The 24,840-nt window shown below is 41.3% G+C and overlaps 1 protein-coding gene across 1 annotated transcript; it reads right to left on the bottom strand.

Annotated features, from left to right (window-relative positions):
- Nucleotides 1-9,707: 9,707 nt before the first annotated feature.
- LOC145588741 (uncharacterized) lies at nt 9,708-10,628 on the bottom strand. Its single transcript, XM_081645349.1, has one exon. The coding sequence runs from the start codon at nt 10,626-10,628 to the stop codon at nt 9,708-9,710; it is 921 nt and encodes a 306-aa protein (XP_081501475.1).
- Between the last annotated feature and the right edge of the window lie 14,212 nt (nt 10,629-24,840).

Genomic DNA, 24,840 nt, shown 5'->3' with positions numbered 1-24,840 from the left:
GGACATGGATTGTGTTGAAGAGTCAGAGAAGGTGAATAGGATTATTAATAGGTACGGTGTTAGGTCAAAGAAGGGGACTATATCTTTGGCTGAAGCTTCAAAAGCCCTTTGTCCAGTTGATAGTTCAGGCAATCTGATGAAGCTTTAGTCAGAGGAGGACCAGGAGGAATTTATGATGTTGTTCTTACTAGTGGCACTTGGGAAGATCCTTTGTACCACCACAAATTTGTCTAACCTCGCAGTGGCATTAGTTCCTGCTCTAACAATCGCGGCTTAAGGTAATGAGTATGACTAGTGTAGTTTTACATTTGATTGGTTGAAGGATACAACTTTACGTTTTCAAAGGTGGTTATGGTTTTAGGACTGGATGTGGTGGTAGTATTGTTTTCATACTTGTAAGTTTGCTTACTTGAATATTTGATGATATACACAAATAGTGATTATCAAATAAGTTACTCTCAAATAAGTTACCGCTGAATTTAATGTATGTCTTTTGGTTTTCATATTTTAGATCTTCTACCTAGATCATTTGGACCGCATTCCTCTAAAGTGGGGTGTGTTCCTGAGGCTCAAGGTGCTGAGCACGAATGAGGTGAAGGCTGTAGTGCAGGAGGACAAGTTGTCCAAAGATGAAGATGAGTACGACAAGCTATTATGTTATAGACTAGTTTTTGTAAATAATAATTTGCACTACTTGAATGAGTATGGCAAGCTTCAATCTTTATTACATTGGAAACAAATTGTAAAGCGTAATTTCTATATAAATTATTCTTGCAGCCCATAGATGTGGCGTACGATGAGCCACATCCCCTCGTTCCTAGGGACGGAAGAGGTGAAAGTGCAAGTGGGGTGCACTACTACCAAAAACCCCTATCGAGTCGCCTCTAAACCACCTTACATATCTGTTTCGGGTGTTTTTTGGATTTCCTCGGATACTGGTCGCGCTCTTCAGGCAATGAGACTCGGACACCTGCAAAATGAATGAATATTCCTTTACCGGAATATTCGCCTCCGACGATCAAGTTAGAGATCTGAAACGGAAAGGCTAGAGAGAGAAAGTAGAGAGAAGTTGGAGCTATTTAATGCTCTTTTTATGTAATGTCGTGATCCACCCCTCCCATCATAAATGATTGGGGTATTTATAGGGGTGGGAGTTTGTGCCCCTTTAGGGTTTGTAACCTAAAATTCCGTGACATGATTGGCTGCGCAATCAGGAGGTGCAATACGGGGGCGCCGTTTTGCGGCTTTCAAGAATATCTCTCGGGATTTGGGCCATGATGCAATAAGGCCTTTTTATGCTGATTTCAGGTGCTCTTTTGAGCGTTGGACACGCGTCATCTTCCCATAGGGACACGTGTTGCCCTTTTACTGGGCCACGTGTCGCTACGGGATTGGACCACGTATATGAGGTATTTTTACCCTAAACATTTGCCCCTCAGAGGGGGTGGCTCGTACGCTACAGGCCGCCTCCTCTGATCTTTCACCCATCTTGAGGCGTACGAGTACATGGAGACTGGGCATGTTGCTGAGAAGGCAAGCAGATCTGTCTGCCCTCATAAAGTTGGCCGTCTTGGGCTGGTTGACTGTCTTCGTCCGCCTAAAAACTATTCTAGGGGACGCTCGAGTCTGGGAGTTAGGCGGACGAACTATGCCACCCGGATTCTCGGGGGTGAGCTCGGACGCCCGGATTTTTAGGACGAAGCCCTTAATTCCATTTACTTGACCGTCTATTTGGATGCGCCGTTACTCGTCCGTCTCTTTCTCCGTCCAACTTAATAGGACTATCTTTTCACCCTTTTGAATTCTAGGTTAAATTTTCAAATTATAACCGTTGGAATTCTGAAGGCGGGAAAGATGAATTTACTAATATACCCCCGTAAATTTTGCTTATATATACAGAGGGTTTGACCTCACTTTTGCACTTTGGAACTTTGCGAATTTTAGAGAGAGATCAAAGCTTTTTAGAGAGAGAAAGTGATTTCCTTTGAATCTTCAAGAGCTCCGTCGTGTGATTGAGTTTTCCGGTCAATTTTCATGACTTCTCAAGAACTCTTCGAGTTTTCTACACAGATAGAGGTAGGCCACCTGTTTTCTTTCCCTTCTCCTTTACTTGTATTATTATTTTTCCTTTTGTTATTTATTTTTTCAAATCCGGCTCAACACTCGGCTTCGTCCGTTTCTCCTCATGAGGCCGGCCGTTCGCTTGAGACTGAGGAGTCTAGAGTGGACGGAGACGAGTTGTCTCCTTCATGGAGTGGGTCCATTTCTAGTGCGTACCTACTCACCTCCACCTATTCTTCTCCGTCCCTGCAGTCGGACATGGCAAGGACAATGCAAACGCATGATCTTCATGCGGCTAGAAATCCAGATGGTAGTCTGGTCAATCCTAGGAATCCTTATGACCCAAATAGCACGGATGTAGAAACCGGGTCTACTACCTATACGACCGCTTCCACGGGTACTCATTGCTTGACCGTGGAAGTAACTTCTTCTTTTGAAGAGCGCCAACGTGCACATGGCATCTCTTCTTCTGTGGGGGTGTCCGGGCTAACCCCGGAACTCAGGTCCTCATAACATGCCAACTCGACCATGCAAGCGACCGAGTTGCTATCTCGTGAAAGGCTTCCTTCCCTTTCTCAGGCGGCCACTGCTGGTCCGTCCGTCTCAGTTCCTGCACCATCCCATCTCCAACATAGCAGGCCGGACAGGCCTAGGACTGGGGTTATCATTAATGAGCCATCCGACCTGCCACCTCGCAGCAACCCTTCTTCGACAAATCAGGCGGCCGCTGCAGGGGATAAAGGCAAGGGTCCTTTAGTTCCTGAAGAGGCAGCTATCTCTAAGGGGCAGCCACAGCTCCAGAAGGAGGAGCTCGGCCGAGGCTGCTGATTTGGACAGAGTTCTGTCTATTGAATTTGGATCTGCTCCTCACCCTGGAGAAGAGGAGGCGGTGGATACGGCCGAAGGCGGGAATGCGACCGAGGGTGAGGCAACGACCGAGGAGGTCGTTGCCAATGTAGACACCTTTAAGGGCCCGTACGCCTGTACGGTGGGTAACACGGCCTTAGGCTACTTGAATGAGGGCCTTGACGAGTATAAGGCGTTTCTCCAGCTGGGAGAAGGATTTGAACTTAAGGCCCCGAAAAGGTCTCTTTCGGTGGCCGCCTAGGAAGATAAGTGGCCGTGCCACAGATCATTCAACGTCTACCGAGCTGCCTTAAACGTTGGACTTCGTTTCCCCCTTCACCCTTTCATTCGTACAGCACTGGACGAGTACGATATTGCCCTCTTTCAGCTGGTGCCAAACAGCTGGGTGAACATATTTGGGTACTTGGTAACGTGCATCCGTAAGGGCTTCAAGCCGGATTTTCCGGTTTTCTGCGAGATGCACGCAATAATCCGCCTCGAGAAGCACACGGACGGATGGTTCATACTTAGCACCACGAAAGATTATATGGTAGTGACGGACCGTGTGTCGAAGTGGCGTGATTGGAAGAACAGGTTCTATCGCATCAAAACAAAGGATACAGAGTTCAATCTGCGGATGAATCAGTTTAATGCCAAGCCGATCCAACTCGATCGAGGGGATTATAGACCATACAAACCACCCGTCCACCCAGACCAGGCTCACCAACTTGAATATTTTAAAGTTAGGAAGGTTAGACAGGATGGAAAGTTGGTGGCAGTGCCCCAGAACTGGATCCCCTTGGCCTGCGGGCTTCGGGACCCAATTTTTATGTCCGCATGCGGCCTGTACACGAACATTTCCCAAGGTGGGACTTCAGTTCTTTTTGACGTCCGAACTCATTTCGTGCTGGAAATTATTCTAACTGTTGGTTAAATTTTATTTTTGCAGAGGAAGCGTACGCCATGTTGGACGAGGAGCAGAAGGGGGAGGCTAACATGTCCGAGATTGATCTTTCTCGGTAAAAGGCTTGACAACGAGTGCACGAGCAGACCAAGGAGGTATGAGCTGCCCTCTTTTATGTCCTTTGCCGTACTGGTGCATCGGGGAGAAGCTTCCTCCCTTTTTGGCGCGGACAATTTCTTCTGTCCGTACTGCTACTATGGGGGGAGTCACCTTTTTTGCGCGAACTTTTCTTTATGTCCGTGCTGCTATGTTTGGATGGGTCTCCTTCCCTTTTTAGCACGGACGCTTACTTGCCTTAATTATTCCTACGCTAACTTCTTCCTTCCTTTGCAGCTGGCTACCCCTACCCCAAGGGCAAAACGAAAGGCACCGACCACCTCTTCCAAGGACAAGGACAAGGCATCCAAACAAATGAATTCGGTCTCTACTAGGACCCCTTCAGCTTCTGCGGCTAAGACGACGCCGCTGGTTGCTTCAAAGCAATCCAAAGGAGACCAACCCCAGCTAGCAACGAGTGGGGACTCCAAGTCCGTGGACCTGCCAACAAGGTCGGTCCACGACCTGTCCTTGGGAGAGGACGGGTGCCTTATTCAAAGGGTTTAGAAGTCGGACTGGCAAGCGGCTGCCGGTCACTCAACTGAAGATTTAACCGGCCGTAGAGGTGAAGAGGAGGACGAACCTCAACCTCCTCCTCCCTTCACCTTTAACTCCCCATCTCCTCCCAGCTTCTCAACTGGTCATTGACTGGTGCGGACAGAAAAGCGATGAGGGAGGACATGGCTAGGGCCGTCCCTCAGGAGCAGAGGGACAAGCTCCGGGGAATCAACGAGGGCTTCCTCGGTCCCATGATAAGTTGCAGCGCTGAGGTAACTGTCTGCATCCACTTGCTATTTTAGCTTCTATACCTGAATAATTTTTCTTACTTACGAATCTCTGTCCGCGCGCAGCTCTTTCTTAGGCTCACTGCCTTCCAAGAGTGGAAGGAGAAGGAGAATGAGCGGCTGAAAGAGGCCTGGGTCGCTGTCAGAAAGGCCCAGGATAAAGTGACGGGGATGACCTCCATCAAAAGGGTTTACTTAGAGACCCAGATTAACGCGCTGTCCGACAAGGCGGCGCGGCAAGCTGAGGATCTGGTAAAGCTGGGGAAGGCTCTTGAAAAGGAGACCTTAGCCAGGGACACCTTTCTACAAGAGAGGGACGAGGCTATCCTTAACGCCCAACAATAGAAGGAGGGCTTTGAGGCATCCGAAAAGCTGAAGGGGGACCTGGCCCTTGCCCAACAGAACCTGGAGACGGCCCTCTAAGAGGCGGAGGCCCTCAAGGCGGAGGTGGAGACGCTGAAGAAGAATGTCTCAGACTTGATTGAGCAGCTTAAGGCACCTCGCCGCCCAGCCCCACCGAGATCGTCCGTATTGAACACAACGCCGAGGAGAGGTTGAAAAGCCACTTCTTCGAGGCATTCGAGCTGATGGTGGAGGAAGGGGAGGCCGCCTATTATCAAGAGCGCTTCACTAAGCGTCTCAACTTTGTCTGCCTCAGAGAGGAGGCCAAGAAGGCCGGACAGCCTTCTCTCGAACTGGTCGTTACACTGGCCACTTTGGACGAGGAGGAAGATGAGGAGGGTGAGGCGGACGAGGCAAAAGGCGAAGAAGGAGAAGAGACAAAGCCTGCTGATAATGCATCCACTCTTGCCTCTAAGGAGCCTGCCCAAGATAAAGACTTGGCTAAATAGAGCCCAGGTCTTCCTCCAGCCGTCCCTTAATTCAAGCCTTTCAGTCTTTAACTTATGTTTTTGTTGAACAATTTTTTTTATTTGGTGCCGCCTGTTTTGAGCGGCTTTGTAAGATATTTTGCCGCCTTCTGAGCGGTTTTTATTAACGCAAATTTCGCCGCCTTATGAGCGGTTTTCATTTTATCTGTTCTATACTTAGCAAATTTTTGCGCATTTTTACGCTTTTATGCTTTCGTACGAACCTGGGGGGTATGACCCTTTATTCGGCGTTCGCCTAGTCCATATTCTGAGTGGTTTGATTGACCTGGTAGTTTTTATACCTTAAAGGGTATAACAACTAGGGAGTTAATCAAATCATAGTAATGATTGCCCTTGGACTAGGTGAAACGCTGAATCAACAGCTTATGCGGCCGCTTGATGTGCCTCATGTGAGTTGTCCGTTGAATCTATCGCTCGGACGTACTCAGGAAATTTCAAGTACTATCTTAACTTAGAAATTTCTAAATTTAGCTGGGCTATTATGCCTAGGTATGCCCTTGACAGATTTAGGGTACCTGATGCCTTTATCGTCCGCCCTGATGGGGGTTTACCTGTGACTTTCCAGTCATTATTCATATACATACTTATATATATATATACATACTTATATATATATATATATATATATATATATATATATATATATATATATATATATATATATATATTGGTGGTCCCTTGTGACCGTCTTATATCGTAAACAATTTTATTCAGATTTTATAGGCCATGTTGCTATGTTGCAAGCAACATAGTTATGATTTTCACTCGGCCTTTCAGCTCAAATAACAAAAAGCATATGCAAAAGAAATCAGATAATAAGATAACAATGCCTGACTTTTTCATTAATATGTCAAGATTACATTGTTAGGGCCGTACGGCTCTAATTACATTGCTCGGTCATTAAGACCTAGCTGTATATATAACTTTTTGGCTAAGTACAAAAGACTTTAAACATAATATTTTTTAAGATTGTCCGTGTTCCATGTTCATGGAATTGGACGGCCATCTAGGGCTTCAAGAGGGAAAGTACCATCTCGAACTTCTACGCTGATTCGATACGGCCCTTCCCAGTTTGGGGTTAACTTGCCATCCTCATTTGCTCGGCCTACAACTTTCATTTTTCTCAACACTAGGTCTCCCATCTTTAGCGGACGCTTAGACACTTGGCGATTATATGCCCTTTTCATCCTCAAGCGATATATTTCGTGCTTGAGCGCCGCATTGCCCCTGGCTTCTGGAAGAAAGTCCAGGGCGGTCTTCATGGCCTCCTAATTAGCTGATTCATCATATAACATCACCCGGAGGGTAGGCTTGTACATCTCTATTGGGAGAACTGCCTCAGCACCATAAACCAAAAAGAATGGAGTCTCCCCTGTGGAGCTTTTTGCTGTTGTTCGTACGGACCATAACACATTAACTAACTCATCGGCCTATAGGCTGCCTGCTTTTTCAAGCTTGCGCTTGATACCATTGGAGATCAACTTGTTGTAGGCCTCTACTTGGACGTTGGCTTGTGGTCGGCCGACTGAGGTAAAGCAATGAGCTATGCCCTGGTCTCCCAACCATCCCTTGAGCTGGCGTGTTTCAAACTGGGGCCCATTATCGAACACCATTGACTGAGGTACTCCATAGCGAGTAATTATGTTCTTCCATATGAAAGCTGACACATCCGTCCACTTAATGCCCCGGACGGCCTCGGCCTCGACCCACTTCGTGAAGTAGTCTACTGCTACCAACACATATCGCCTTTGACTAGACGCTGGTGTATACGGACCCAAGATGTCCATGCCCTATTTTGCAAAGGGGAGCGGACTACTTATGGCCGACAAATTGTTAGCTGGGCGATGAATTAAGGTTGCGAACCTCTGGCACTTATCACATTTCTGTACCATTTTCATGGAATCTTTTTCATCAGCCAGCTCTCTTTCGGATCGGCCGGGAGCAATCCATCCCTAAGGTAGGAAATGATTCCATCCATCCAAGTTGAGCTTCTATCAATGACCTGTACTGGCTCGGCATCAATACTCATCTTTTCCTTTACTTCCCAAAACACTGATCTGGGAGTATCACGTGATGCCGAGGATGCTAATTTGGAGAGGGCGCCCGCTTGATGATTGGACGAACGGGGGACTTGCTGCAGGGTAAAGTGCTCTAGACCCTTGGCTTCTTCTTTTACCATTTGCAAGTATTTCATCATGGCCGGCTCCTTGGCTTCAAAGTTACCATTAACTTGGTTGACTATAAGTTGAGAATTCGAGCTCACATCAACTTTAGTTGCCCCTGCTGCCTTACACATTCTAAGGCCACCCAGCAACGCTTCATACTCGGCCTCATTATTGGAGGCTTGGAACTGAAATCTCATTGCATATTCAAACTTATCTCCCTCTGGAGATTGACAGATAATCCCGGCGCCGTACCCGGTTGCCGTTGCACTACCATCTACATATACTTTCCAGATCTGGTCTCTAGCCGGTTGTAAGTCTGGCCGTGTCATCTCAGCCAAAAAATCAACAAAGGCCTGCCCCTTTATAGCTATCCTGGGCTCGAACGTGATGTTAAAGCCTCTCAGCTCTAAAGCCCATTTAAGCATGCGGCCACTAGCTTCTAAAGTTGCAAACGGCTTCTTGAGTGGTTGATCTGTGTAGACCACAATTGAATGTGCCAGGAAGTACGGCCGTAGCTTCTTTGATGCCATGTACAATGCTAGACCAAACTTTTCAACAGGGGGATACCTAAGCTCGGCGTTGTGTAGCACATGATTAATAAAATAGATTGGGATCTGGTGGCCGTCCCTTTCAGCAAGCAGGACGACACTTAAAGAGTGTTCTGAGATGGCGAGATAAATGTAAAACTTCTCATTCTTGAGTGGACTGACGAGCCGAGGCAATGTATGCAGTTGAATTTTTAATTGTACGAATGCTTCCTCATCTTCTTCCGTCCACTCAAACATGGCTTTCTTTTTGATAGTTTGAAAAAGGTATCAGCATTTGTCCCTTGATCTTGACAGAAATCAACCGAGTGCTGCTAAACAGCCGGTCAATCTTTGCACCTCTTTAGTTGTTCTTGGAGACTTCATGTCCAAGACGGCTTGAATTTTTTCAAGGTTAGCCTCGATTCCACGTTGATCAATCAAAAATTCGAGAAATTTACCGAACTCAACGCCAAAGACACATTTCTTCGGGTTTAACATCATCTTATGCCGCCTGAGTTCGGTAAATGTTTCTCGAAGATCCCATAGATGGTCGGCCGGCTCCTTTGACTTGACAATCATGTCATCAATGTACGCCTCCATATCTCGGCCGAGTTAATCTCTAAAGACTGTATTGACCAGCCGCTGAAATGTAGCAGGGGCATTCTTGAGGCCGAATGGCATAACTATGTAATAGTACAACCCTTGCTCGGTTACAAATGCAGTCTTCACTTGATCTTCTTCCCATAGAGGAATTTGATGGAATCCGGAGTATGCGTCCATGAAGCACATTAGGGCATGCCCGGCCGTGGAATCAACTAGGCGGTCGATTTTAGGCAAGGGAAAGCTATCCTTAGGGCATGCCTTGTTCAAATCTGTATAGTCCATGCACATCCTCCAAGTCCCATTCGACTTTTTCACAAGAACTACGTTAGCTACCCAATCTGGGTAGTAGCATTGCCAAATGAAACCAGCGTCCAGCAGCTTTTTCACTTCAGCTACGGCCACTTGGTTCCTTTCTTCTCCATGATTTCTTTTCTTCTGGCCGACAGGTTTAATGACTAGGTTCATAGCCAACTTGTGCACGACTAGGTTAGGCCTTATGCCTGGCATTTCACTAACTACGAACGCAAACACATCTTTAAATTCTCTCAACAGCTGAACTAACTCATCTCCAAGCAAACCCATAGCTATAGTGCCTACACTGACCGTCCGACCTGGTTGATCGGGGTCGAGCACTACATCTTGGTGATTGCTGGCCGGTTGGGGTCTTAGCTCTTCAGGCTGACCGACGGTCATTAACTGCTATGCCTGGTCGGCCATGGCCTGCTTTCGCTTTTGGCTGACCTGGTATGCTTGGAGTGGGGGTTTTTCCCCTATTGACTCGGACGGTTTTCCATTCCACGAATCGTTGGCTTAACAGCTAGTTGATTACATTCTTTTGCCATTTTTTGACTTCCTTGAATCGAACCAATTTTTCCGTCCGATCGCTCAAACTTCAATAGCATCAAATTGGGGACGATCACAGCCTTTGCAGCATTTAGGGTGGGACGGCCGAGTATGACATTATAGCCAGTCAATTCTTTCACCACTAAGAATCGGACGACCATATCCCTTCCTTCCCCTTTCTGCCCAAATCGGACTGGCAAATCTATCTGTCCGACTGGGTAAATGATGCTTCCTCCAAACCCCACTAAGGGATGAGTGATGTCTTTCAGAGCATCTTCCGGGAAATTCAAATTCTTCAGGGCGGCCAGGCTAATAATATCGGACGAGCTGCCCGTATCTATTAGTATTTGGCCCACTTTCAAGTTGGCTATCTTCATGATGAACACAATAGGATTGTTGTGCAGGGCTTTGACCTCCCCCCGGTCGGCCTCACTAACGGTTACTTCGGGGAAGGGTTCGGCCTTCACCGCGTCCTCTTGCATCACCTTTCCCAAGTTCCAAGTGTTCTGCTTGATTCCCTTTATGGTGGGGCCGCCTGAGGCGAATCCCCCTGATATTACAGCCACAAAGCCTGAATCGGTACTATTCCCATCATCTTCCTTGTCATTTTTCTTTTTCTTTTCGGACGTATTGTCTGTCCGTGTATAAGTGAATTTGGAATTCATCACATAAGAGTTCAGCATGCCCTTCTCAGCTAGCTTGTCCAACAGTCTCTTCAGATTGATACAATCGTTTGTGTGATGCCCCACATCTTTGTGGTAGTGGCAGTACTTGTTTTTGTTCCTGTACTGGGCCGAGCTTCTTAACGGCTGGGGCATTTCAAACTCGAACTTATCCTTGATTTCCATCAAGATAGAGTAACAATCCTTGTTGAACTCGTACTGGGGCTCGTACGTCTTGACTTTCTTTGATTTTGGTTGTTGGCCATCGGCCACCCAAACTTCTTTCCTTTTGCTTCCTTCCTTCTTTTTACTGGCCAAGTCTTGCTGAGTAGATTGTCTCTTCTCAGCCCCCTTGGCCGGCGCCTCTGCTTTTGTAAGTGAACCAAAGTCGGCTGCTTCAATGTAGGCCTCGACTTCCCGCAGAACGCCTGCGTATGTCCGAACCTTTTTTCTTACCAAATCAAACTTAAAACCATTATGCCTTAATCCTCAGAGAAATTCAGAGTAAGCCATTTCATCCGGCAGATTATGAATCTGGGCTTTTTCTTGGTTAAATCTTTAGACGTACGACCGTAGGCCCTCATTTTTTCCTTGCACAATTGTTGCCAAATTGAGACTTGTCTTTCGAGGTGGTATGTTGTATGAGAAATTCCCCACAAACAACAAACTGAGTGTGGTAAAGCAATTGATACACCCGGCCGGAAGGCTATTGAACCAATCCTGCGCCACACCCTTCAAAGTGGTCGGGAAGCATTTGCACCAGGTAGCGTCATCTACGCTTTGCAAGTACATCTGGTTTCTGTACGAAGTGATGTGTTCCTCGGGGTTACCCGTATCATCATAGGCACCCACAAGTACACTCTTCACCTTCGGCGGCTGAAGAGCGCTTAAAATTTCTTGCGAAAATGGAGGCAGCTTATCTCCAAGAGTCAACAAACTCATTTGCCAATCAATTGGCTGGGGTTGCACGGACTGTCCGGCCAAATAGGGAGTCTGGCCGAACGTCTGGCCAAATGGCCCATATTGTCTGAAGACCTAGGGACTCGGCTGCAGAATGCCGTTGAAACCCTGGGGGGATTGATACTGAAGCGGTTATACTGGAATGGGGGTTAGATTACGAACAGCCTGACTCATGCTGGAGATGGCCAAGTTGCTATGTTGGGAAAGAGAGTGGTTAGAAAATTCATCCGGCATTGTGGGAGTAGAGGCCGTGTCTGAGTAAGCGGCACGTTCCCGTTGTTTATGCCAAAGGTAGTCTCTCGCGTCCTTCTAGTGTCGAGACGGCTCTGTCTCCTCTCTTCGAGGCTGTCTGCCCCTCCCCCCAGCCCACTGGGTTTTCGCCAACAGACTAGACAAATTCGTCCGTGGCACCCTAGGAGACCTTCCATTCGGCCAGCGAAATGGGGTGTTCCCAGCATCTATTGCATTGGTTGCTCTGTTATGAGTTTTCTTTGGAGCTCTTTCTCCCTCTTTTTTAGGCGGCTGCCTAGAGGTAGAAGCTCGGTTGCTCTCAAACTCTTTCTGAAGTTTGTTGAGTGCGGTCTGCAAGGAAGCAACAGTAACTGGAGGATCATCGACCTCTTGAAATGAGGTGGTCAAAGGATTACTGGGATGAATTTTAGGGACTATATCCTCTACATGTCCGTCCTCGCCTGGACGAGGGCCGGTATTAGGTGTCTGACCATCTATTGCCATAACGGACGAGTATCCCCACAGACGGCGCCAAATGTTTCGGGTGTTTTTTGGATTTCCTCGGATACTGGTCGCGCGCTTCAGGCAATGAGACTCGGACACCTGCAAAATGAACGAATATTCCTTTACCGGAATATTCACCTCCGACGATGAAGTTAGAGATCTGAAACGAAAAGGCTAGAGAGAGAAAGTAGAGAAAAGTTGGAGCTATTTAATGCTCTTTTTATGTAATGTCGTGATCCACCCCTCCCATCATAAATGATTGGGGTATTTATAGGGATGGGAGTTTGTGCCCCTTTAGGGTTTGTAACCTAAAATTTCGTGACATGATCGGCTGCGCAATCAGGAGGTGCCATGTGTAATACGGGGGCGCCGTTTTGCGGCTTTCAAGAATATCTCTCGGGATTTGGGCCATGATGCAATAAGGCCTTTTTATGCTGATTTCAGGTGCTCTTTTGAGCCTTGGACACGCGTCATCTTCCCATAGGGACACGTGTCGCCGGATTGTGCCACGTGTCGCTACGGGATTGGACCACATATATGGGGTATTTTTACCCTAAACAATATCGCTTCAAGAGTTACACTACAGGTACCGACACAATAGGTACTCGCCTTATGTGTCGCCTATGACATGACGCCTTAGATTGGTTTATGAGTCGCCTTTTGCATTACAGGTGACACGCTAGGTTGGTTTGTAAGTCGCCTTTTTCATTACAGGGGACGCGTTAGGTTGGTTTATGAGTCGCCTTTTTCATTACAGGGGACACGTTAGATTGATTTATGAGTCGCCTTTTTCATTATAGGCGACGCGTTAGGTTGATTTATGAGTCGCCTTTTTCATTATAGGCGACGCGTTAGGTGTATTTTATGAGTCCCCTGCTTTTTATGAGGCGACGCTTAAAGTAATTTTTTGAAAATTATAATTCTTCAATAGCGATGCCCAAAATACAATTTTATTTTCTTTTTCCTCATTAAATTCACACTTGCTACTATAATTACAACCTATGTAGGACTTGAACCTACATCTATGTGCAATAGCACATTGGTCTACCATTTGAGCTAATAGGCTTTTGAAAACTTCTATGGCAAAACTTCTATAAAATTAACATTAGAAATATCAACATAAACATAGACAACCTAGAATAACAAAGACAAGTGACATAATCTTAATCTTTCAACTCTATGATCTTGTGTTTCTTTTTGTCTTTCTGCTACAAGCTCTTAACTTTGGCTAATAAATCATTAGCCAACTTTTCCATCCCCAGCTCTTTGAATTTGAGAGCATTTTTTCAATAGTCAAGTTCCTTTGTTTCTCATATTCGGTCAACTTTGATGGTTAAGGTACTTTTAAGCCTACCTTTGAACCTAAACTTTTTCCTTGGTTTGCCATATTCCAAAATAAAAAAAAATTAACAACATAAGAATGAAATACAATCCTACAACCAGTATAGTACACATAACTAAATGACCAATAGTATAAGGCCACATACCTAATGTATAAAGTTGAAGACATAATTATACCAAAAACTATGACATTTAAGAGTAAGTATACACTATCATTATCAATCCAATATGACACTATGACAGTAACAATATCGTCTTATTTTCCAAAGATATTGTACATGTTCCACTTTAATTGAAATCCCCCCAAAAAAGATGCATAATAACTGAATTTAAAAACAGGTGAATAATAGGATATCATAACACACAAAGCAACATCATTTATAAAACAAACAAATGTATCACGTTTAAGGTATATAAATTAATGTGAAGACTAATAAAATTTCTTGAAATTAACTAGCATATTTTCAACAACACATGTTCACAGAATCAATAACTAGTGATGTTTTCTAGATTATGTGTAGACACTATCCTTTAGTGCCCATAATCACATTAATACTAATATAAGGTTTGACAAAGTTCAATCCTTAATACTCCATTAAATATCAAAACAGGACATATGTTAACTAATTAATTCAACTATTGCAAGTTTGCAACAACTTTTGGCTGTAGTACTCTAGACTTTCTCTAATTCCAACTTTCCAAGTATTTGAAACTAGAAAATCCCAAACACAGGGGAAAAATAATCAAAAGCTGACTTAGTATAGCAATTGTATAAAATCATTATTGTGAATTCCCAAATAATATACATCAGAAAAAATTAGCCTCCAAAATGAGCACATATATAAATCAAGGGACAAATTCCAAATTTCCCTCAAATTACAGCGACATTGTATGTCAAAACAAATACGGAGTACAAACATCTCCATAAATGAGCATAAGGGAAAAAAGGAAAATACAAATGGCAATTTTCACACCATGTCACTCGACTTTAAAGCTATTACTATACACAAGAAAGCTATATGATACATACCTTTTTTTTCATGTCAGGAGGCACTAGGTTCTACCAAAAGTTTGCGATCACGAAGAGACATCACAGTTTCAAAAGCACCCACCAAAGCTTTGACCTTACATTTCCTAGTCTTGACACGCTTGCTTGCTTCTTGGTGTCTCAAACGAACTTTTTCTGATTCAGGTTCAGCATCCTGCGTTTCATTTCCCATATAATGGAAAACATCAAATAAAGATAAAATCAAAGAATAGACACAAAAATCCCATAATACAAAATCAGAATCAATGCTTCAATTAACAAATTAAACATTATCAAAATCCAGCCAAAATATCGACTAATAGATGAACCCCTAACTTTTTATAATGAAAAAAACAGTTAATTCTTATGTGGATGGAAACCCTAACTTTGATAGCAAGAAGACCAGTGAGAGGCGCATTTGGGCAGACGGCGGAGGAGAAAGTGGTGACCACCATGAAGACGGCTTCGTCGTCACTTTTGAGGTGAAAAAGATAAGAGATCGAATACGACATATCTGATAACGGAGAAGGGACTAGGAGTAGTCGTTGTCGGTGAGTTTGCGAGGGGATGAGATTGAGAGGAAAGAGTATGGAGGAGTAAGGTAAGAGGCGAAGAGAGGAATGAAAAAAAAGACTAAGGGAATGAATAAGGGAGGCGATGAGAGAGGAACAAAAAATAAAGGAATGAATGAAGTTTCTAAGGTTTTGCTTTTTGTCAATAAAAACTTGGAAAAGGTGTCTCCTGTAATTGTACATGATTATAGGCGACTCGTAAAGTAATACTTTATGAGTCACACATGATGAAATACGGGACACGTATAGTTTGCGTGTCGCCTATTATAGTGTAGGTGACATTTATAACTCTCAATTTATTTTTAGATACCTTTTATGTGTCACATGCTTTGTAAGAGGAGACTCTAAAACCTTACGCATCACATATTAATTTGAGGCGACTCTAAAAGGGCGACTCAGTAGGGTATTTTTGTAGTAGTGGTGGTAGACAACTCCCGGATGTGTAAGAGCTCCGCTGTCAATACTTTAGCGGACCGGGTAGTCTCTAATCCATGTTGTGTACATTTTAAGATTAATTGGGTGTATTTAATATTAAAGATGTTATAATGTTGTTGGAATGGTACTAGGTGATGGCATAGCTTACCCCTAGGATTGAGTCCCTTGTTGAGGGGATTGTGGTGAAGGCTGTAGCAGGTTGTACCTCAAAGGCAACAGAAGTCATCGAAGTAGGGGGAGGTAAGGCATGTAATACCAATGATTCACCTTCTGTCAAGAGCCTTGGGAAAGCTCCAAAGGAGGTTAATAGACTAGGGACAATAGGTCAAGGAAGTCTTGTTGAAAAAGATTATGAAGACCCTAGGGCCAATGCCATGAATGCAGAGCTTTACACGGGAGAAGATAAAGTTAATGATGGTCCTATGGATTCGAATATGAGTGATGGAGACAATGGGTTCATTTGGGAGGCTAACCAGGGGGAGGGGTTGAATGATGCTGATCCGAATCGTGCCATTTTGTAAACACCGAGTAACAAGCATCTTGTTATTTTTGTCGGGGTTGGAAGGACCAGAAGAATGACCTTTAGTAAGTAACTAAAGCTTTAGTCTTTTTTTTTTGTATTCTAATAATTGCCCCTATTCTCGTAGCAGTGACTTTGTTGCTGTGTTTGCTGTGGTGTTGTATTCCCGGACCTTCAATTATTGAATGCAAAGGCATGGATGCTACTCGACGGGACTATTATCGCATTGTCTCTGGCCAAGCTAGGGTTTGTGATCAGTACGTTCGGATGGCTTTTGCTTTGTACACTAAAACTTGGATGCATGAATATGGTGAAAATGACAAGCGTATTCTTCTGGATCCTACCTATGCCGTAAGTGTCTTGAGTTTTTTAATCGTTTGTGATTTAGTTTATTAATGTTAACTGATAAAATGGGTGCTTTTGGTTTTAGGTTAGTTGTTTGTGATGTAGAAAAAGGGTGACATTAAAAAACTAGCTAGGAAGTACGGGAAGTCATTCCTTGCCTTTTATTTGGATCGGATTTGTGCGGTGAGTGATTGTTGGGGAGTCGTGTTTCCCTTTAATATATTAGCAAATTGTTTGATAAAAATACTTTGTTAGGTTTTCTTGCCCGTGTTAGAGGTGGATGAGAAGGAAGGAGAGCATTGGTTGTGCCTTGCTGTTGAATTGAAGGGAAGGCATGTTTGGCTTATTGATTCCTTGTATGACCAACCCTTCGATACACATTCACAAGATGTGGATGACCTGGTATGATGTTTGTGTTTAATTGTAAATGTTATTATTCTATTGGAATACCTACTTATGGAAGGATCTTTATGGATGCAGATTAGGGCATTGGATGATAAGTGATCCATTGTGGGAGAAGGGTAATATGAGCAACTGGCCTAGGAGAGTTTTTGATGTTCACCAGAAAGACACGTATGTTTTTAGATTTTTCTTGTGAATGTTATTTTAATTTGATTGAAGTGGGTTTATGTGTTTGATCCTCCTTATTGTCTTTATGTAAGAAAAATTATTATTCTGTTCAAACCGTTATGTTGTTTGAATTTTCATATGCCGAATTTATCCTGTAAATATGAATAGTATTATTTTTTGCATTTTCATAGCAACTCCTTCGGTGTCCTTTTACAGTGGTATGAACTTCAATTCCAACCAGATAATGAATGTTTGGTGTATAACTATAGTCCGTAACTATAGGCGTCGTTCGAAGCACGCCTACTTACGCATGTTGTGAATATGTTTGTCACTCATAGGAAGTGGGAATTGACATATACGATTAGGGACAAGAAAATTAGGGAGCCGCCAACAAGTTTTTAAGGAACTTGTAAACAGTTCATGGATCATTATAAGGCAACCACGATAAGAGACAACGATAGGCAACAACGATTGACTCGTGAAGGTTACACCTTATTCATAATCCATGAGATTACTAACTCTATATGGTTCGGAACCACGAAAGCAGAATCAGGGATGATGGTACGAAGTGAGTCATGGAGTCTCGCCCGTATGTATTGGCCTCTACTCGATTCTTATAGCGAAAAGTATTCCCTGCGATCTCAATGGCATGCAAACAAAGATTCAATTTGCTCCAAACTAATATTAGGATAAATTGGTTGAATATTAATGCAACACATAATTCTAAAATATTAGTGGTCACTTTAATTAATAACAAGATTAAAAAGGAACCTAAACTGATTGTCCAAATTATCTTATTAGGCGTGATTTTTAGTTACATATTCCCTTTAAACATGCAATATAGTGATTAATAATAAACAACAACATTGGAAGCAATTTAACAATAATGTCGTTAGTAAAATCAAATTATAATAATAACCCTAATCATGATACTAGCAATAAAGAATAAAAATAAGAGTAATTAAATGAATAAATTATTTACTTTCCGCGTATCTTTAAATCGCTACATCATAAAAAATTGTTAGAAACTTCAATAAATATATAAATCAAATAGAAATTAAATTAAATAAAAGTAGAGTCGATTTGGGGTCAAACCCTCAGTCGGTTCTACCTTTCACGCCTTAGTTTAAGTATAGAATTTCGGGTGTTGTATGGACTCCTTGGAGTGCTTAAGGGAAGAAATAGTGTAATTAGAAAAATAGGTTTAACGCTTAGAATATGAGAGAGAAGGGAAAATGATTTTTTTGTGTATAAGAGAAGAGAGAATGATTTTGGTGCCTAAGAGAGGAATCACTAGTAGAAAAAAGCAAATTGGCACCGGTTCAAAACCCCCCTAACCTACCGATTTTGAACCGTTAAGAGAGGAAGAGAGAATGATATTTGGTGCCCAATCCCGCCAATTTTTTCCCCACCAGTTTTTAAAAATCAACCTCGTATTTATAGAAAAAATATGTGGGGTGGGGATGACTCGGTGCCCAACTATTATTTTCTACAAGTGAAGAGAGAATTATTTGGTGCCCTGAAATTGAGGAAATCAACCTCGTATTTATAGAGAAAATATGTGGGGTAAAGCACGGAACCCTAGAAGTGAAGGCGCCATGAACCCAGAAAAAACGCCGTTCACAGAAAATATGTCGCGCCACGTTGTAAATTGCCGTGACACAGCAGAAAATGCCGTTGCGCGGCAATTCTGACGTGACGCAGTAAATTCCAATTTTTACGTGTTTTTAAAACTATGATAACTTTTGATCTGTAACTTGGAATAAGGAATATAATATGTTGTTGGAAAGCTTATCAAGTCTACTTTTCAATTCAACTAAAATCAGGTCAAAATATTTTATATATTTTAATATATGGTCGTTTTATTTAAAGGGTGTCAGTTTTGGGCCGAGTTTAGTGTTTAGCTCATATCTTCTTCATTTTAAATCAGAATTGGTCTTATGATATACCGATGGAAATATTATTTCAAGGCCTATCTAACCAAATAATATTTGGATCAAAATTATAGAGCCAAAAAATCAATTTAGCTCGGTTTTATGATGTGGACACGAAAAGAGGAAAATAAGTTATGGTTTGGGGAATTAGGCTAAGAATTGGGTTGGTTTATGAGACGTATGAGATTAAATATGGAATTAAGCACTCCCAAGATTAAATACTAGAACAAATCAATGATGGCGGTGAAAGGTCGTTCATTATCGGGTTTGGTTTTAGGGAGACATTTTTAGGTGTCTATAGTAACGAATGACAATGTTCCTTGTGTTTTGCAATCTCAGGATAATGTGTGCCAACTTAGGCTCAGTTTCTTCCTGCACGACGCGCACAGTCCCCACAATGATCTCCATGAGCAGGTAGAGGACATTGTCCCAAAAGATCGCAGGGTTGGGAGGAGGAACAATTCTCAATTAACGATGTAGTGGTAAACTAAACTTTCAGCTGCTGGTGTTAACTTTCAGCTGCTATGTGTTGTGTGTTTGTTTTTTATTACTTCTCGAGGTCTTTGGTATCTCTGGAGATGTTATGACTGTTTCTGTGTGGTGGTTGAATATCAAAATTGGGGTTTGGTTGAACAATTTCATATTGGTTATGGGTTTTTTCTAAATTGGTACTATATGTTTTGCATGGATTAGTAAATAATTGCTACAAATGTTTATTAGGAAATGTAGTTTTCTTTAAATAAAAACACCTTAATAGCATTGCATAGATAAGACAGGGAAATATGAATTACATAAGATGCCTATAGTAGTTCGGTAAATTACATTATCGGATACATTAGGAAATATTAAATAGTTTCTTAGCAACACAAACCATACTTAGGGATCAGTAATTTGTGACATTAGAATTGTTACTATCTTAATAGCAATATTGATTTCCTCTAGCAAATCTACCAAAAGTCACTATCATCAGTTTCCCACCCATTTGCTGACTAAGCCCTCGTTTTCATTTCGAACAACTTTTTCGCGTACTCTAACTTCTGAACTGGGTAATCACTGTAGTTGAATGGCACATCAGCCAAAACATTAGGCTAAGCCATCTCGTCCCACCCATTTTCAGCTAGCATCTTACTTCTGAAGTAAATTCTTTGATCTAGATCATTTGCTACCATCTCAATCGGGTCTTCATGAGAAAACTTTAGCCACTCGAATGTCAACCCGTACTTGTTTTCTTCTGAAAAAATGCACTTCCTTCCCAATAGAAGAAGTCCATATTTCTCTTTGTTAGTGTATTTGAATTTCAAGGCATCATCTTCCATGGAATACCAACACCCAAGGCAGTCTAACAATTCAAAGAAGCGTTTCAAATACACACAATAATTGGGAAAGTTGTGACACTCGTTCAACCTTTTTTTCAATTGTCTCAAGTCAAAAATCAAACAGATTTTTGATACGTGGAGAAAATAACACATAAAACAATAAGCCTCTTTGTGAAAGTGTCTTGGCTTGCCAATTCTAAATATTGTGAAGAAAGGGTAGTCCAGGTGAAAGTCAATACCTTTGACAGGATCAAGTACTCCTCCCCTTGCAATAATTGCTAGTTGATGGGCGCTCATCATACATTTGTAATGTATAGGCATGTGGAAATTCTGGATGACATTATTCAGATCTTGGAGACCATTGTTCTTCAACTTCCCTACCATTCGCAAAAGCCTCTTCCTATTCTTCTTAGCGTGGATGTTAGCTGCACCCCACGCAGAAAATACATGTTAGTATCAGCGTTACAAGATTAAAGATTTATTAGGTTAAAAAAAATTTACATTTGTTCCCCATTTGCTCCCTTAACACAACTAAAAACACAATTAATGTCACTGAATATTTGTACCCTACCAATACATTATAGAATCCTACCACTGCATATATATATATATATATATATATAAAAGATGGATGGGGAAGTAATTGTGATAAATGTCGTTTAACCTACCCCATCTTTCTATAATGTTTCAAAATGATATTTTGGAGGAGAGAATTGTTACTAGCTTTGTTTTATATTTTGTCTTTTTCATTCACTCATAAATAATGGAGCTTGCCTAGAGCCAAACGCTGAAGAGCTTCTTTTTGCCAATTCAGATGTCTTTTCATCAAAATGGAAACATTAGTTAAACGATAAATACTTCCAACTATATTCGTTGTTATAATAGTTGGATTTTAAGAGATTTTTCCTAAGTAAAACAATAAGCCTCTTTGACATTTTACTTTAAAATTAAAATTAGTTGATCTTAAACACATTGGTCTTCTTATAAGTACATTGGTCTTCTTATAAGCACTTGATACAATAACTCGTTTCTTAATGAATCCACATCTCATTTGCCATTTTGGCTTTTTTTTTTGTCATATAATTACTTGTCACATTAAGTCCTATTTCCTCTCTTTTGTTATTTTTTTTTCATATAATTACTTGTGCCATTAAGTCCTATTTCCTCTCTCTCTCTCTCTTTTTTTTTTTTTTTTTTTTTTTTTTTTTTTTTTTTGTTCCATATAATTACTTGTGCCATTAAGTCCTATTTCCTCTATTTTGTTTTTTCTTCTTCTTATAATTATGTAAAGAGTATGTCATCACTGGTTCAAAGATTTTAAGGATGATAAATAATAAATTTCAATTTTGATCAGTTACTTCCTTGGGTAAAATAAATTGCTCCCAAACCTTTCTTCATAAAAGTAACAAAATTTTAATTGTACCCCAACTAATTTTTAACAACTAATACAAGGGGCAAAGTCTGGAAACAAAGCTCGAATCTTTTGTCTTTATCTTGGTTTACTCTATAGCATGTGTGTTAGTAGTAGGATTCTCTGGTTCAGTCCATCAAAAAATTATGTCAGTGGTATCAAGTGTAAGTCTAGTTTTCAGATTTCATGGGATTCTTTACCATTATTAGTTTGTGTTTGAAATTTGCTTCCCTGACAGTCTGTCACTTACATACATTGACCATCAACAGCAAACACTTACATAAATTGATCACTTACATGCTTGTGTGAAATAAAATTGCTGGCTACCTTTCCTCAAAAAAAAAAAAAAAAAAAAAAAAAGAAGAAAAAAAAAGAAAAAAAAAACCTTACTAAAAAATTTAAGGATTTCACCAACTACTTTTATGAAGATAATACAAGGTCCAACCTCAAAACAAATTTCAAATCTTTTTCTTTGTCTTTAGTATGTTACAAGTGCACTTAGTTTCTCCAAATTCCTTTCTATTTGTCTTTGTCTTTAGTGTGTTTGAAGTACAACATTAATGTTCCTTGTATTTCTTTTTTTTTTTTAAAAAAAAAGGTCCCTTCCTAGACTGTGTGTGTCAGTTGTAGGTTTTACTTCTTCAGCCAAACTAAACAGTATGTCAGTAGGGTGTACTTACTTCAATGACATTTTTAATTTTTTTTGAATTGTGGTAGCTTAAGGGTCAGTAGTTGAATTTATATCACCTCCAAAACAAACTTATTGCCTTTTCATTTCCCATCTCCAAAAAAAAATTTAATTTCAAGCATCTTCAAAATGTCAAACACAATCGCCATATCTCCCCCACTCTAGCAACCAAGTTCACCCCTTTACAGTGTTAGGGGAGTTCCTATGCAATCACACCCAATCCACCTATCTTCTACTTTAGTCCCTTCATTGCTACCTTTGAACCAGAGCTCAATTTCAATACTCCGTACTATGCCAATCATATGGACTTCGACCCTATCCCAGTTAAGGAGCTTCGAGACCAATTGATTGAATCCCTTGATTACCGCACCACTACCTTTATTTGCAAAAGTGTGATGGAGGTTCGAGACATTGATGCTTGCCCAACTTACTACCCACTCCCCCCTGATCTGGAAGGGTACATGAAGAAGGGTGTGGGTGCCTTTGTGAAGTGGGTTTGTGAAAAAAAAGAGGTAAGGACGAAACCTTTGTTCCTCAAGAACTCGTTCCAATATTTGATTTAAAGCCGAGAGTGAGGATTGAATTGCTTCCCTTGTATACCCTCCCCCTTCAAGAGAGACACCTATTCTTTTCCCACATAAGTGCAGATATACATGTGATGGAGGTCCATGATGAGATGAACATGATGAATGTGAATGTCTTTGCTTACAAATCTGAAAAGATCAAGGTGAGGTACCACCGCGTCTCTATCTATGGTTCCAAGTACAATGCTTTGCCAAAAACTCCAAATTTCCCTATTGGATTTGTTGTGGTTGTTTGGAATGCTCAGTGTGTTCACATACCATCTTTTAAGGAGACATTCACAAAGCTGTTCAATGCCTACACACCAGACGTTGTCATAGTCACTAACGCTGGAGTTGATAATTCGATGCTATACCACATAACAGAGCAGCTTAATGGCGTTTATGAAGTGGATGCTTTTGGAACCTCTAATGGCTACAATGGTGTTCTTCTCATATGGGCGAAGCAAGATGTGTACCTGTGGGTGAATTAGAGGGGCAAGCATGGTTATGGTCACTAGCTCGGGGTTGCCATTGAGGTAATTTCTGTTCTTGCACAATTAGTCTTATTTTATTTATATTCTTCTAACCATAGTTCTACTTAATATATTTGTTTCATTTAACTGCTCGGTTCATATGTCCTTTATCATTTAATTGTTGTCTTCTACCTATTATGACTTACTCTTCAAATTCTTGTCTTTAACTGTTGTGTATATTTTAATTGCATTGTAACTTCATATAGCCTTAAAAAGAATTCTTGTCTTCTACTTCTTAGAGTAAGAACTCTTCATATTCTTGTCTTTAATTGTTGTGTGTGTTTTAATTCGTATGTAACTTCATGCCTTAAAAATAATTCTTGTCTTCTACTTTTTAGATTAAGAACTTTTTTATTCTTGTCTTAATTTGTTCTCTATAATTTAATTGAAATATAACCAGGCTAGTGGTAAATACAATTCCCAGTTTCTGCCATCTTCTTCCACCTATTATTCAGACTAGGACACTTTTGAGGGCGCATCAGCGGAGTTTTAAGCTAAGTGTAGTGGAGATGAAGGTTGCAGTGGACGGGTTTATAATTTGGCTTAGTATTGCTTAATTTTAGACTTATGGATAATCGTTCGACATATGTTTTAGTAGTTAAAACTTTAGACTTATTACTCATGTATGAAATGTTTCATGTGTTTGCTTGGTTATTATATTGTTGTGTTTGTTTGGTTTTATTGTTATTGTTATGCGTGGTTTATTTCTTGTTAGTATTAGGAAAAAAGGAGGTTCAAATAATACTTCCAATGAACACCAATTTAAAGTCGTTACATTCAACACTAGAGACCTCATTACACCTTATTTATAATTAAATCAGCATTCAAGTCTGATTTCTAGCTAAATAAAACCTAAACAGATTTTAACCCTTAACATAGAATACAAACATACATAAACCAACAACCATGGCTATCTTGATGCACTTTACAAGAGTTTGTTCAATTGCATCTAGCCTTTGCCAAATAATTGCAAATCCTTGGTTCCCAGACGGTGCTATGATGAGATCTTCTTCTTTAGCCCACTACCAAAAGGTATATCTTCTACACTTGTAGTATGGCTTTCTAAAATTTGATTTCGAAAGGGAAAACTGAAACTCCGCTATGGTGTTGCCGCCATAGTTGCACCTTTTCCCAGCCACCCGTATAATATCTAAGTCCGAGTTATGAAAATGAGTCCCCCTAACATTTAATCTCCTTGATGTCGAGGTTGAAGACATGGTTGAGCTTTTATGAGATGATTTGTAATGGAGGTGTGTGTTGGTGTGGAAAGGTAGACCCTTTGTACCATCTTACAAATAGAATGGAATTGTTTCGAGTTTTTGTAGGGAAAAAACCATACATTACGCGCCTTATTAATACTATGAAAGTGCTAAATATGTCGGTTTGGGTTAGGCCCATTGAAAACGTATTTATCGTTTTACCTATATTACCGTAGTTAGATATTTTTA

Source organism: Chenopodium album, chromosome 17 (genome assembly GCF_948465745.1).
Source record: "Chenopodium album chromosome 17, dcCheAlbu1.1, whole genome shotgun sequence".
In the NCBI taxonomy this organism is placed as follows: Eukaryota; Viridiplantae; Streptophyta; class Magnoliopsida; order Caryophyllales; family Amaranthaceae; genus Chenopodium; species Chenopodium album.
The sequence above is the reverse complement of the archived record's forward strand: the minus strand, read 5'-3'. Positions and strand labels throughout refer to the sequence as shown.

Excerpts from the sequence above, each read along its gene's own strand:
- LOC145588741 (XM_081645349.1), bottom strand. The coding sequence starts at position 10,628 with ATGGAAATCAAGGATAAGTTCGAGTTTGAAATGCCCCAGCCGTTAAGA.